The sequence below is a fragment of the Ceratotherium simum genome, chromosome 26 (assembly GCF_057802395.1).
Source record: "Ceratotherium simum simum isolate JZ-2026a chromosome 26, ASM5780239v1, whole genome shotgun sequence".
Taxonomy (NCBI): domain Eukaryota; kingdom Metazoa; phylum Chordata; class Mammalia; order Perissodactyla; family Rhinocerotidae; genus Ceratotherium; species Ceratotherium simum.
The window spans coordinates 43103606-43118695 of record NC_141925.1 but is presented as its reverse complement, the minus strand read 5'-3'; the positions used below and the strand labels follow the sequence as shown (position 1 = coordinate 43118695).

Below are 15090 nucleotides of genomic sequence, written 5' to 3'. Positions count from 1 at the left end.
TCAAAACAACGTGGAAAAGGACAACAAAGTTAGAGGTCTGATACCATCTGGTCTTGAGCCTTATGTTAAAGTGTTAAGATGGCATGAAATTGGTGTAAAGATAAATAGATCAGTGGAACAGAATAGCATCCATGAGTAGACCCACCTACATATGTATACACACACACACTCTACTGATTTTTGATAGAGGTGGAAAAGTAATTAAGTGAAGAAAAGATAGTCTTTTCCACAGATGGTTCTAGAGTAATTGGATATACATATGTATAGTTGATTTATTTAAAAATGGAAATTCTTGAACATCTCAGGTTTGTGCAGTGATTGCCCTTTGGCCTTAGTGTATTTGTACATGAATTATGAGCTAGATTGTGATCATTTTATTTTTTGGGATTCACATTTCAACCTAGAAGTCTGAGAAATAAAGTTGGAAAAAATCACTGTACTTGTCTACTTTAGAGTTTTAGTGAGTTTTTGTCAGGTGAGGTGGAATGTATATTGGATAATATAGTCTAAACATTATCTTGGGCCGGCCCCGTGGCTTGGCGGTTGAGTGCGCGCACTGTGCTGCCGGCGGCCCGGGTTCGGATCCCGGGTGCGCACCGACGCACCGCTCCTCTGGCCATGCTGAGGCCGCGTCCCACATGCGGCAACTAGAGGGATGTGCAGCTATGACAGACAACTATCTGCTGGGGCTTTGGGGGAAAAATAAATAAATAAAATCTTTAAAAAAAAAAAAAATAAATAAACATTATCTTTAGGTTTCTAGTTCTTATTTATTATCTTTGATTCTCTCTCCTATCTCCTTTATAGGTTGGGAAAGAAAAAATGCTCAAGGTGAGGATTGTGAAGATTCATCCTTTGGAGAAAGTGGATGAAGAGGCCACTGAGAAGAAATCTGATGGTGCCTGTGATTCTCCCTCAAGTGACAAAGAGAATTCTAGTCACATTGCTCAGGACCATCAGAAGAAGGAAGCCATTGTAAAAGAGGATGAAGGAAGGAGAGAGAGTATTAGTATGTATGATGCTAGCTTTCCTTAGTGAGTTATGCAACTCTTGTTTATTTTGTTATAGACAAATCTTTTGGGGTTCTCTAGCGATTAAATTTGTGATTGAATTTTGTAGATAGATAGACATGCTTTTGTTCATTTATGATTCAGAAAACAACTAAAACATCTGCAAAGTGAATCAAGACTTAAATCTCCCTACACAATTAAGACCATTGGGAAGTCATTTCCTCTAGTTAGAAATCTGTGTGCACATACCTAGCTACTCAGGACGGCAAACAAAGTTTCCTTTCCTTTTCTCTTTAAGTTGGAAATATGTGTATGTGTGTAGAGGGGGTGATCAGAGTTGGAGGGCAAATTCTGATTTCTGTTTCCCTCCACAATGCAAGCCATGTGGTCATGTTAAGATACTTACTTTTATCTGCATTCTGTAACTCAAGTCCCTCTTGGATGGGAGCTGCCAGAATTCTGAAACATTGTGATGTCTAAAAGTAATTTTTAGGGACATGGAGACTCTAACAATAATGTTTTTAAAGTTGAAGAACTGAGACATTGCCCATTGGGAAAATTATTCAGCCTCTGAGGCCTTCATTTAAAAAAAAAACCTGTATTAATAAGGAATGGAATAGGTTCCTTCTGTCTCAAAATGGGAATGCTCAAAGGGTTTGTCTACATTGATCCCCCTCCTCATTACTGTTAGATGATCAGATAATTTTACTTCATTATTTAACTGTTAGAGTTTAAATTGGAATGTTATGCTGTCTTTATTTTATTTTGTGTTTCACCAAATGTTTTGGATATGTGCAGATGGTTTTAGAGGGACGTCCTTATCTAGTCCCAAGGAAACTTCTGAGACTTTGTTGTGGGTAGCCCACCCCAGTTGTTGATACTCCAGTTTTGTTTTCCACTCTGTATTATGAATGCTAATGTCTGTTTTTCAGTTTCTCTCTTCCTTCTTTTTGATACTGAAATTTTCTATATGTGCATTGCTTACAATTCCCAAGGCCTGAGGTTAGTAAATGTTTTGGTTAGATGTTGGCTGATGACGTCGTCTGACACTTCGTTTCTTCTAAAATGAGATCACTGGAATACCAGAGATGTGTTAGAGATGTTACTTTTATGCCTTAAGCATTGTGTACCAGGAACCCCTAGTTATAGACTTGGGCGTATTTAGTGTGTTGTGTGCCATAGTTTAGGTTTTAATTACTGGGATACAATGTTATTGTGAGTATGTAGAAAGAGTGGTAGGCAGGCTAAAGAATCAGTGGTTATGATGTACTATGAATGTTTTCAGGGGAAGACTTGATTACAATTTCCATAGAAATATGATCGACAAGTTCTAGTACTGTATACAAAATATTTTCTTACCAGGTGACTTGCTTTCTACTTTATGGAAGAAAAAATTATGTGTCAGACAGGAACTTTTCAGCTTTGTGTTCTTAACCTCCCTGTTATGAATTTATATATTCTTCTTCCATCTTAGAAGGGAGCTGTGTTTCCTCTTGGCCAAGACACTTGTGCTTTGAATTCCATTGCCTCCTGCTTTCTCAAGGGTTGTATTAAGTTTTATTATTCCACTCTACAGTGTTTTTAACCCTCTCTCTAATGGTTCTTCTCAGCTTATAAACAAAATCCCATTTTCTTTTTTTTTTTAAATAAATTTATTTATTTATTTATTTATTTATTTTCCTCCAAAGCCCCAGTAGATAGTTGTATGTCATAGTTGCACATCCTTCTAGTTGCTGTATGTGGGACACGGCCTCAGCATGGCCAGAGAAGCGGTGCGTCGGTGCGTGCCCGGGATCCGAACCCGGGCCGCCAGTAGCAGAGCACGCGCGCTTAACCGCTAAGCCACGGGGCCGGCCCGAAAAATCCCATTTTCTATAAACAAAAACATCCTCTCTTGATCTAGTTGTTCTATTTCTGTCTTATTCATTCAAACCAAGATTCTTAAAAATATTGTCTTCACTTTCTGACCATCAGTTTATTCCTTATGCTATTAGTCTTAACTTCTGCCTCTTTACTCCTGAAACTGTTCCTAACAGGGTTATAGGTGATTCCCTAATCTCCATATCCACTGATTTCTTTTTAGTGTATGTTTTACTTTTCTCTTAACATTTAACACTGTCGCTCTCATGTCTTTTTAGCTTATTTGATACTGCAGTCTCCTAGTTCTCCAACTACTTTGGTGCTTTTTTACCTTTTTTCTCCTGCCATTCCTTAGATTTTTTTCATAGGGTTTTGTTCTTTTTTTTTTTAGATACAAACGTACTGTTGTATTTCATTCATGCCCATAGTTTAAACTCTTAATCTGTATATAGGCTGATGATTCCCAAGCCTAGATCAGTTTAATTTCTTAACTCTAGACCAAATTCTCACTTGTATGTCCCAGGCAATTCAAATTTAACATATGTAAAGCTAAACTGATCATCTCACTTTTTATGTTGTCTCCCCAAAGCAGGTAAACAAGAACCCTGCTATTCTTTCAACATTCTCTTACTCAGTTAATGACACCATCGTTTACTCAGTCCCTAAGGCAGAAAACTTGGAAGCCTTTACCATTCCCACATCTAATTGGTTACTGTCTTCTAAATACCTCACCTCTTCTCCATTCCAGTTACATTAATTCAGATGTTTAGCGTCATATCTTCTGGTTTCATTATCTTCAGTCTCACCTTCCCATTTTATTCATTTTCTAACTGCTGCAAGTGTTCTTCTCTTTTTCTTAATTTTTTCACACTAATGATCTTTCTAAAATGTACATCTAATCAGACCAAACATCCTTTGTTTCTCTAGTGCCCACAAGACATATTCCAATCTCTTTAAACAGTATACAAGGTTGTTTATAATTTGGCCCCTACTTACTTCTTCAGTCTGATTTTTTTTTTTTTTTTTTTAGACTGTACTCTAGATCATGTTCACCCATACCTCATTACTTGCAGTGTCTGAACAAGTCATATTCTTTCTAGGCCTTTCCTGCCTATCTTCCAGATTAAGTTAGACATTGCTTCTCTCTCCTCGCATAGTATTTTTCTGTACCAACTTATATTATAGTATTTATCACATTGTATTGTAATTATTGTTGACTCCTCCCACAGACTTTAGCTATTTCAGGTAAGAACTTTATGATTCATCTTGGTGCCCCATCACGCAGTGCCTAGTGCAGAATAGATGTTCAGTAAGATTAATGTTAATGAATGAATGGATAGAATTAAAAGAATTATTTTATTCCACTCATTTTCTATTGATTTGACTAGATGACAGAGCACGTAGATCCCCGCGAAAGCTCCCTACTTCATTAAAAAAAGGAGAAAGGAAATGGGCTCCTCCAAAATTTCTGCCTCACAAATATGATGTGAAACTACAAAATGAAGACAAGGTTAGTTGGCACTTTATATTAAACCTCTTACATGTAGTAGATGTTGTTTAAGAAAATATCATTGGGCTCAGAGAAAATGTGCTAAAGAAAAATGTAAGTAAATGTGTTTTTACAACAAATTCTGAGTCTTAGTAATTATGACTTTAAGTTAAATTGTATTTTCTTTCCTGGGAGATAGCATGCTTTTTTATTTTTAATAGGAATTATTAGAGTGTGAATAATTTGCATTTGAGCTTCAGACTGGTTTTTGAAAAATAAGAATCTGTTCCCAGTCGTTATGGACTTCCCAAGGAAATAGCTCTTCTCACTTAAAAGTAGAGCAGTTTATAATATAATTAAACGCAAACTGAGTCACCTCTAATCAGTGCTTTTACAAGGAATCTGTGGAGCTAATAATCTAAAACAGTAAATAGCCTTAAAATAACTTAGTGCTATGTTTTATTGATTCTAAGATGTTCATCTTTCATATTTTTTAACATGTCCAGAATCAGGATATATCTTAAAGTCAATTGGCAAGGACTTTTTTCTTAGTGGTGCATTAAATAATGTCTTTCGTTAATAGTGTCTTTGATTCCATGAAATAAGGCATATTAACTTTCAGGTACTCGTATACCTGTATGTGTAAAATCTTATAATTAGAAAGAATCGGGATGGGTGTCTGGGTCTGGAAGGCAGCTGCATATTTGTCTTCATGTTTAACTGTTTTATAGAAAAAACAACTAAGGCCTGAGAAATTTAATAATTCTCTCCAAGTTCCTAATTTAGTGAATGAGATTGGGAAGGATTATAACCCAGATCTTTTGCCTCTTTAGAGTGTTGGTTTTTTCCCACCTCAGAATGTTGACAAGTCTTATTCCATGTTGACTCATTTGTTTTACAGTTAGTGATCTGAAGACATGGCTGGATTGTTAGGATTTCTTTATATTTTCAAATGTTAAGTAGGATGTTAAATACAGGTTTTCACTGAGTTTCTTACTTCCCATTCAGCAAGGTAGCTAATTAAAACATTATTGCTCCGGAGTCTCCACCACTTCCCGAATTATGGGAATGTGCGTTCTTATTGATGAGTGGAAGTTGTTTTGTTCAGGTGTAGTGAATATTGTTTATAGGAAGATAGGAAATACAAATAAGAAAAAAGATAACTTTAATCCCTTACTCAGAGATTATAATTGGTGACTATAGATGTGGTTAATGGTGGTTAGCTTTTTTTTTTTTTTTTTTTTTTGAGGAAGATTGACCCTGTGCTAATGTCTGTTGCCAGTCTTCCTCTTTTTTCTTTTTTCTCCCCAAAGCCCCAGTACATAGTTGTGTATCATAGTTGTAGAGTTGTAGCTCTTCTATATGGGACGCACCTCAGCATGGCTTGATGAGCAGTGAGTAGGTCCGCACCAAGGATCTGAACCGGCTAACCCCGGGCCGCCGCAGCAGCAGATGTGAACTTAACTGCTACGCCACTGAGCCGGCCCCAATGGTGGTTAGCTCTTTTTTTTTTTTTTTTAAAAGCTTTTTAAAAATTTATTTATTATTTGTTTTTTTGTGTGAGGAGATCAGCCCTGTGCTAACATCTGCCAATCCTCCTCTTTTTTTCCTGAGGAAGACTGGCCGTGGGCTAACGTCCGTGCCCATCTTCCGCCACTTTATATGGGATGCTGCCGCAGCATGGCTTGACAAGCAGTGCGTCGGTGTGTGCCTGGGATCCGAACTGGCGAACCTCGGGCCGCTGCAGCGGAGCGCGCGCACTTAACTGCTTGCGCCACTGGGCCGGCCCCTAATGGTGGTTAGCTTTAAAGTGACTTTTAAAAGTAGGAATATTCTATACATACTATTTTGTAACTTGCTTTTTTCATTTACATTTCAGATGTATGGTACAGATGTAAGCATCTGTAACGTCATTAAATTTTCTTCCAAACAATATTCTCAGGTTGTAGCATGTATGATGGTCACCAAGGAAATTTATTAAAAATGTAGATTCCCATGCTCTACCTCCAGGGATTCTGTTTCAGTAAGTTTGTGGTGATGCCCAGGCACCTGCATTTTAATAGCACCCTAGATTCTGATAAATTTGTCCTGATTGAGAAACATTTTCCCTTCATGTCTGCTTAGTGTTCATTATATGGATTTGTTTTAATAAAAAAATGAATCCCTTATTGATGTACCTTTATGTAGTTTTCCCGTTTTTTTTCTTTTTTTTTTTCCTTTTCTAAGCAGTTGATGACTATGCATTTACTTCTAAATTCTTAACAAGAGGAATTGCTGGTTCAACAGGTATACACATTTTTAGGACTCTGAGACATATGACAAATTGCCTAGCGATATCTTTAACATTCTGTCTCTGAAAGTTATTCTGCTTTTTCTTCCATCTAGTTTATAGCCTAACTTTATAGATTGAATTATGATTTTTCTGGGGAGAACATAAATGTTTGTTCTCATTGGTTAATTGCTTTTTATCCTAGTGGTGAGTTATTTATATTTGTTAACCTAGATCATCAGTAATGTGCCAGCAGACAGCTTGATTCGTACAGAACGCCCACCAAATAAGGAGATACTTCGGTACTTTATACGGCATAACGCATTACGGGCTGGTACTGGTGAAAATGCACCTTGGGTGGTAGAAGATGAATTGGTGAAGAAATATTCCCTGCCTAGCAAGTTCAGTGACTTTTTACTTGATCCGTACAAGGTAAGGTCACTGTTATTTTTTTGAACAGCAGGATAGAACGCTATTAGATGAGTTTATTTTCTCAGATGGCTCCAATAGTATTAGATTTATAGCACATTTTTAACACTAACATTAGGTAATGAATTAGAAAATTTTCAGATACAGCTATTTCATCTAGGTTGTAATGTGGTGTTGGTAGGGGAGAGGCTGCATTGAATATCTCTCCTAGTTCAATTTATTTTTTACTATGGTTGCATGATTAAAAAACAAACAAACTACATATATGTGCTTTTTTGCCTCAGATCTTTCTTGGAATGAGGTATGGTATAAATACAAGAAATATTTTGCAAATTGCTTTCTAAAAAATGAAAACTGGTTTTGTATATCAGATAAGATGATCAAATATACTGGCAGCCTTGAAAAAGACTTGGAATAAGTATTAGTTTTTATCACAGGTTAGTAGAAAATCTAGCATTTCACTCTTGAGAACGTGTTTTTTTTCCTTTAATCATCTCATTTGATCTTCAAAACATTCTTATAAAGTTGTATCTTATTTTCCAGGTGGGGAAACTGAGGCTAGTCTAATTAGAACCAATGGAAAGTGAATGACCAAAGCCAAGGCGTTGGCCTTGGATTTCTGACTGTCTTTTGCATCTCAGGGTTTCTCCAATAAGATTTCTCTTTTTTCTGAGGAAGATTAGCCCTGAGCTGACATATGTTGCCAGTTTTCCTCTTTTTTTTGCTTGAGGAAGATTAGCCCTGAGTTAACATCTGTCCCAATCTTCCTCCACTTTATATGTGGGTTGCTGCCACAGCTGACAGTGCTGTAGATCTGTGCCCGGGATCCGAACCCGTGAACCTGGGCCACCAAAGCGGAGTGCGCCGAACTTAACCACTACGCCCTGGGGCCGGCCCTCCAATAAGATTTTTAATGTAGGTTTTGAGAGTATTTATGCTTCTTTTGTTGGTAAATTTGCTTATTTGCATACTGATACTTTTCTCTTGGTCTCTGGGCCAGAATGGGACCAGGAGAGGTTGCTGATTTATTGAAACCAAGTCAGAGTTCCAGGATTTCTTTTTTCTCCTCTTTCCTTTTAATTGTGAAAAACTAAGGATATCTTGAGTCATACCACTAAATTACCACAATTGTCTTACGTTCGTTTTGCTGAAAAAGTATATTAAGAAATAATTTTATTTTTCCAAACATTGGTAAAGCCCTCCAACCATAGTTTAGCATCTAGCATGTTTTCTTAGTCTAGACCAGCACAATTAAGCATTATCTTCCATTATGCTCTTCAGATTTTTATTATTTGCTTGAAAAGAAAAATTTAGGAATTAATTGGCTTTTTCTAAATCAGAACTAAATTTTCCATGGAACTCTAATAAACCAAAATTTTTTCTTAAATATTTTTGTTTACCAAGGGGAAATTTTAATTCATTGTCATTTCATTGCTGTAGAGTTTCGGAACTGTGATTATAGCTTTTGGTGGTTATAACATGAGATCACTATCTTTACTGTATGAGAATCCTATATAAAATCGTCTCTGAATGGGTTTTAGACTCTTGGATCATTTGAGTCCTTAAATATTTTCCTATTTTTAAATTTGACATGTATCTTTTTTGTATTTCAGTTTAGTGATTCAAGTATATGAAAGAAAAAACTGAGTATTATTTATGGGTAAAAGGTCTTTGGAGTTTATTAGAACAAAAAGCTGATCCACACTTTTTATAGGAGTCAGAGTCTAGAATTCCAGGAACTTATATCTTGAAGTTGCTGAAGAAATCGGCTTCTCTCAGATTTTCTAATGAGGGCTGAAAATATTAATGAAATTTGTCTGTAATTCAGATTGAGGCTAGGAACTGCAAGCTTCTTTAGACTCAACTGCTGTAAGAAGGCAGTGATTCTACTTAGAGAAATTGAAACTCATGTAGAATACCAGTCTACAAAATTAAGGGCATATACTTATCTTTTTATGTAATTTCCCAACCTTAAACAATAATTTCTTATTCCCTAATACTAGCTATTTGACATTTTACTGATTTTTGTCTCCTGAGTTTTGCATAAAAATTGTATTTTTCCTTTTTGTAAAATTAGTTTTCTTTTTTCTTTCTTTTTTTTTTTAAATTAGTTTTCTTAAAGAACTTTTGGCATCTCAGCCAGGACAGGATATAGTAAAGGCACAGAGAAGTAGACCATAAAACATGGCTTTGGATTCTTTCCTCATCTAAAGGAAATTTTAAATAATGCATTGAGGATTAGAATTGATCACATATGATCCGCCTGTCCCGAAGGCAATGAGTTAAAAAAAATCCTTTTCTCTTTGTCTTCTCTTTGGTTTTTATAGAAATAAATGTTCTACTAGACTGTTGAATACAACTGCTGTAGAGAGAGATGAGGCCTGGAAAGAGGAAGCAAGGTCTGAGTAATAGTTTTAGGAAAGGACCAATGGGGAGAGCTTAGATGGGAGAGAGGAAAATTATTTAGAGATAATAGAAATTTGGAGTGTTATCTGAGTACAGCCTAGTGGGATGATGAGGGGGTGTTTGTGGTCTTGTAAACTCTAGAAAATAAATTACTTGAGAATAAGAACTATCTTATTCTTATATCCTGTGCTGTTTAGCATGAGTATAATAGGTACATGGCTAGGGAATTCATTTCCTTTTTTTTTTTTTTTTTAAATTCATTTAGGAGTTCTGTTCGTTGAGGATAACAATTTTTTGTAGGCCTTAATGACTTGGAGGAATGGTTTACAGGGCAGTTGGGTGATAACCGTCATCTAAAATGAAATCAGCCATCTTAGCTCATTTCCCTCTTGTAATACATTGCAGCTCTAGTGTTTTGTTGGTCCATCTGTAATGTTTGAACTCTTGCTTTGGATTGGTATATCCTAGTAGGGAAGCTTTTGGATAGAGGCATAACAAGAAAATAAAACTTCTTAAGATATTTGGAATCCTGAAATAATTTGGACTGATTTAATATAGTTCTTACTACATTTTAAAGACATTTTAGGGGCCGGCCCGGTGACATAGTGGTTAAGTGTGGGCACTCCGCTTCGGCGGCCCAAGGGCTTACAGGTTCGGATCCCGGGCATGCACCGACACTGACATGGCTTGTCAAGCCATGCTGTGGCGGTGAGGAAGATGGGCACAGATGTTAGCCCAGGGCCAATCTTCTTCGGTAAAAAGAGGATTGGCATTGAATGTTAGCTCAGGCCTGATCTTCCTCACAAAAATAAATAAATAAATAAATAAATAAATAAATAAAGACATTTTATTTTGAAATAATTTCATACAGAAAAGTTGAAAAAATACTTTAAAGAATTTCCGTGTACTCTTCAAGTAGATTCCTCAAATGTTACTATTTAACACATTTGTTTTATTATTTTCTCTCTTTACAAACACACAAATTATTTTTTTCTGAGCCATTTGAGGGTTGGCTGTAAGACAGGATGCCCTTTTACAAAATACTTGAATATTTTGTTTCCTAAACACAAGGATGTTTTCTAGCATATAGTTATTAAAATCAGGAAATTAACATTGAAACAATACTATTATCTGATCTACAGTTCTTACTGAAATTTGGCCAGTTGTCCCAATAATGTCCTTTTAGCCAAAAAAAATTTGTTTTGGTTTTAATAGGATCCTATGTAGTATCATATATTACAGTTACTTGTTATGTCTCTTTAGTTTCCTCTAATCTGAAACAGTCACTCTGCTTTTCTTTGTCTTTCAAAAACCTTAACATTTCTTAAGAATACAAGCCAATTATTATTATTTTTGCTGGGAAGATTCGACCTGTGCTAACATCTGTTGCCAATCTTTTTTTTTTTCTCTCCTCCCCAAAGCCTCAGTGCATAGTTGTATATCCTAGTTGTAAGTCCTTCTAGTTCTTCTTTGTGAGCTGCTGTCACAGCATGGCAACTGATAGACAAGTGGTGTGGTTCTGCACCTGGGAACCGAACCCGGGCTGTTGAAGGGGTGAGAGTGCCAAACTTGAACCACTAGGCCATTGGCTCTATAAGCCAATTATTTTGTATAATGCTCCTCAATTTGGGTTTATTTCCTTGTGATTAATTTCAGGCTATGAATTTTTGGTGGAAACACCACAGAATTAATGTATTCTCAGTCATATCAGAAGGCACATGATGTAATTTTGGCTCATTACTAGTGATATTAATTGTTAGATATTTTAAAAGATGTTTCTTATCCCTCCTAATAACTGATGTTTCAAGTTAGTGCTCATAGCTCTAAGATTTTTCTTTAAATAAATTTTGGCTCTTGAAGTTTGTTTATGAGTTAGAGACTAGAGCAGAAGTACTTGAAAAATAAATTATATTAATTTTCAAAGCACTTAAAAATATTTTATAGTAACACATTTCAAAAATTTGCTGATAAAGGCATCTAGAGATTGAGACAAGCCCCACTATGTGAATGTTGCCTGAAAGTCCTAACGTGGTTTTTTGGGTGAATGAGAAGAGTGAAATAAGAATCGGAATTGCCATAGTTTTCTAATTTAGGGTTCTTGCTGTTTACTGTTAAGTTAAATTTAGCATCTGAATGAGCTGCTATAAATAAAGTTTCTTCATTTTTCTCTTATTTATTAGATTTCTCTGTTTTTGGTGGTGGTTTGTTCCAGGTGACAGGGAACAAGTACAGAATTGTATACACTATTTTACTTATACCCTCTTATGTTGCTGAGACATTCATAAACATTTTTTTCCTGTTTAGCGGTTAGGAAGGGCCTTTGCCGAAAATCTGTATAATCTTATTAATCCAGATGTCCATTCTTTTCTCCCTCCCTATGCACTACTCTAGTAGATTACTTATGCTGAATTGGGGATAGGGGACACCCTTAGCATATAAGTGGTTTTATACTTTTTCAGATCCCCCTGAATCCAGCCATGCCGGCTCCCATTTGGCTGTGACTGCCCTGTATGCCCTTTGCTGAGATGATCCAGTTACTGAAGGACTGCTCACGCGGGGAGCCGGCCTGTTGGGAGGGGGTTGGGTGAGTTAATTTCTTTCATTTTTAAGGAAAAAAAATTATATGGTGTGGCTTGGCAAAAAACACACCTTATAAATAAAAGTGGGTTGCTGGACCCTCTCATGGCTAAGCCATCCCAGCTCTTTCTTGCATCATTTCTGCATAATACAGTGCTTCTAAGTTATGTCTGTACTCTGAAGATTTTCCAAGCTATCTGAAGAGGGAGGTGGTTAACTTTTGGAAGATATTAATTCCTGCCAGAGTAGTGTTGGGTCTTACTCTATGATTTGCAGTATGGTCTTTGAAATATTGTTCTCTTTGGAGTATTGGTACTATTACTGTCCATGAAGAGAATGGAATCTTACATAAGTTATCTTTGCTTATTCTTTTTAACATTTTAAAATTTAGTTCTGGGGAACTAGAACTGGGATATTCTCCTTCTGGGGAAAGTATCCCCTGAGTCACAGATAGTGTTTATGTTCTGTAATCCATGAAACCTCTTTCTCAGCCCATACAGAGGATGCTAATTGGGGAACAGAATATCCAGTTTTAGTCAGGCAATAAAAACAGCCAGCTAGAGGAACAGTAACCTGCAGTTGTCTGTAATTCTTAAAAGGAAGATTGGCCTTTAAAGTTAGAGAACTTAGCCAGAGAAAAAATTTGTTAAGTATAGCCCACTCATTCGTTGCAGATCATATTTCTACCTCTTGTGCTGCCTTGGTTCTGTGAATTTGTTTCTCTGATGATTACGTCCTTACTGTTTAAATCTTATTTGGCATTTTAAGTACAGCTTATTAAATTATACTGTACTTGTTTGTTTACTCCTAACAAGAGCATAGGTGTTCTTCTGTATCATCTCTGGGATTTATTTCACCATAGCCGTTTCCCGATATGGTCTTTTTAAAGGGGCTCATAATTTCGTATTCGATAGTCTTTAGCTGTTTCCTTGTCTACAGTCTCATCTCACACTAACCTGTCTTACCCACCGCCTGCAGACTGCTTCTTTACATGTTGCTTTTATCAAGTTAGTCCCTTTCCACTCAGAAACCTGAAATTAAGTTCAGCAAGTCTCTGAGTGCCCTCTATGTGCTTAAGCTGCTTTTGGTAATAGAAATCAAGTATTCTAGAGGTTGTCTAGGCTTTCTCCTAATACTTGAAACAAGAAATTTTTTTGAAATTGGTTATACTTTTGCCTTGCTTGGTTATTATTTCATTTAGTTTGCATTTTAGCTGCCAGGCTGTTTTCATTGTAATTATATTCTTTAAAGCATCAAAAGCAACAGTGTGTTTTTTTTTTTTTAAATACACATTTAAATAGAAACAGTGGCATTATGACAAGTTGACTGAGTTATAACCTATTTTCTAATTCTACGTGATGGGGATAAAGTGGAGGTTTGAGGAGAAGATGTATGTCTAGGACAGTGGGCAAGTGAATGGTGTAAGGGAATATACTGTGATTGCTGGATGGCATTCAAGACCCATTTGAGGGACCTGGTTATGAATTCCCAGCAAGACCACACACTGTTATTGTATCTTCTGTTCTAGTCATGCTTAAGCTGAGCATGTGTAGGCCAGGAGTAACTAGATAGAATAGAAGAGACAAGGGGACCATAGGTTTATGCAGGATTGATTATAATGATGGACTGTGGAATTTAATCTGGGTAAAGAAAGATAAGAAAGTGAGTTTGGTGCAAATGTGATAGAATTAATGGATTTAAAGTCCTGGTGGGATTGAAGGATTGCAGAGTTGGGGTACTAGAGGGAGTGAATTTGAAAGATGTGAGGGGATGGTCAAAGAGAGAATTGTATGAAATTGAGAATTTAGAGGGCTTATAGTTAGTCATGTATTCATAGGAATGAATTCTTGAGATGTGGGGAAAGGACAAAGAGGAGTCTGAGGAACCCAGGAGTTAGGGTCAGGAGGGCTCCTTATTTGTGAGCAACGGTTTTGTTGTCGTTAGCGTACTCACTGATACTTTTTTTTTTTTTTTTAATTATTTTTTAATTTTTTATTATTTATTTTTTTCCCCCAAAGCCTCAGTAGATAGTTGTAGGTCACAGCTGCACATCCTTCTAGTTGCTGTATGTGGGACGCGGCCTCAGCATGGCCGGAGAAGTGGTGCGTCGGTGGGCGCCCGGGATCCGAACCCCGGGCCGCCAGCAGCAGAGCACGGGCACTTAACCGCTAAGCCACGGGGCCGGCCCCTCACTGATACTTTTAATAAGAAAATATGCTTCTGAATTTAGACAAAAATACATAAGTAATTTACTTTCTACTTAAAAGCATAGAATACCCCCAGTTGAAACAAAGGTTTAAAGAATAAAAATCCAGTCCTGTCTCGAGCAATATTTTTTAAAATTCTTCAGATGTTGCCGTTGTCTAGATCTGATATCCTTAATCTGGGATCCATGGATGGACTCTGAAATTGTATGCATAATTTTGTATGTTGTTTCTGGGGAAAGGCTTCACAGATTTCATTAAAGTATTTAAGAACTGCTAATCTATATATAGAGAAAACTAGTTGCATAGCAAAAATATCTAATATTAGAGTATAGAATTTTTTTGTGTGTGTGTATGTGAGGAAGATCAGCCCTAAGCTAACATCCATGCCAATCCTCCTCTTTTTGCTGAGGAAGACTAGCCCTGGGCTAACATCTGTGCCCATCTTCCTCCACTTTATGTCGGACGCCGCCACAACGTGGCCTGACAAGTGGTGCATCTGTGCGTGCCCAGGATCCGAACCTGGGCTGCCAGCAGCGGAGCGTGCACACTTAACTGCTACGTGATGGGGCTGGCCCCCTAGAATTTTTTTTAATGTATTGCATTTTATTACTCATCATATTTCTTTAGCCTCCTCTTGGTTGTGACAGTTTTAGATTTTCCTTGTTTGTTTGTTTTTTGGTGAGGAAGATTGGCCCTGAGCTAACATCTGTTGCCAGTCTTCCTCTATTTTCTCTGTGGGATGCCGCCACAGCATGGTTTGATGAGTGGTGCATAGGTCCGTGCCTGGGATCTGAATCTCTGAACCCGGGGCTGCCAAAGCGGAGTGCGTGAGCTTATATGCTA

The 15090-nt window shown here is 36.9% G+C and overlaps 1 protein-coding gene across 3 annotated transcripts in view; it reads left to right on the top strand.

Moving 5' to 3' along the window:
- The window catches only part of BAZ1B (bromodomain adjacent to zinc finger domain 1B), a 66248-nt gene that overhangs the window by 16342 nt on the left and 34816 nt on the right, over positions 1 to 15090 (top strand). For 2 of the 3 annotated variants that reach the window (XM_087417727.1, XM_087417729.1), the window contains exons 4-6: positions 808 to 1009; positions 4259 to 4380; positions 6863 to 7060. In XM_087417727.1, coding sequence (XP_087273853.1) covers positions 808 to 1009; positions 4259 to 4380; positions 6863 to 7060 — 522 coding nt within the window. The remainder of the gene's footprint in view (positions 1 to 807; positions 1010 to 4258; positions 4381 to 6862; positions 7061 to 15090) is intronic. The other variant, XM_087417728.1, reaches the window with a different exon arrangement.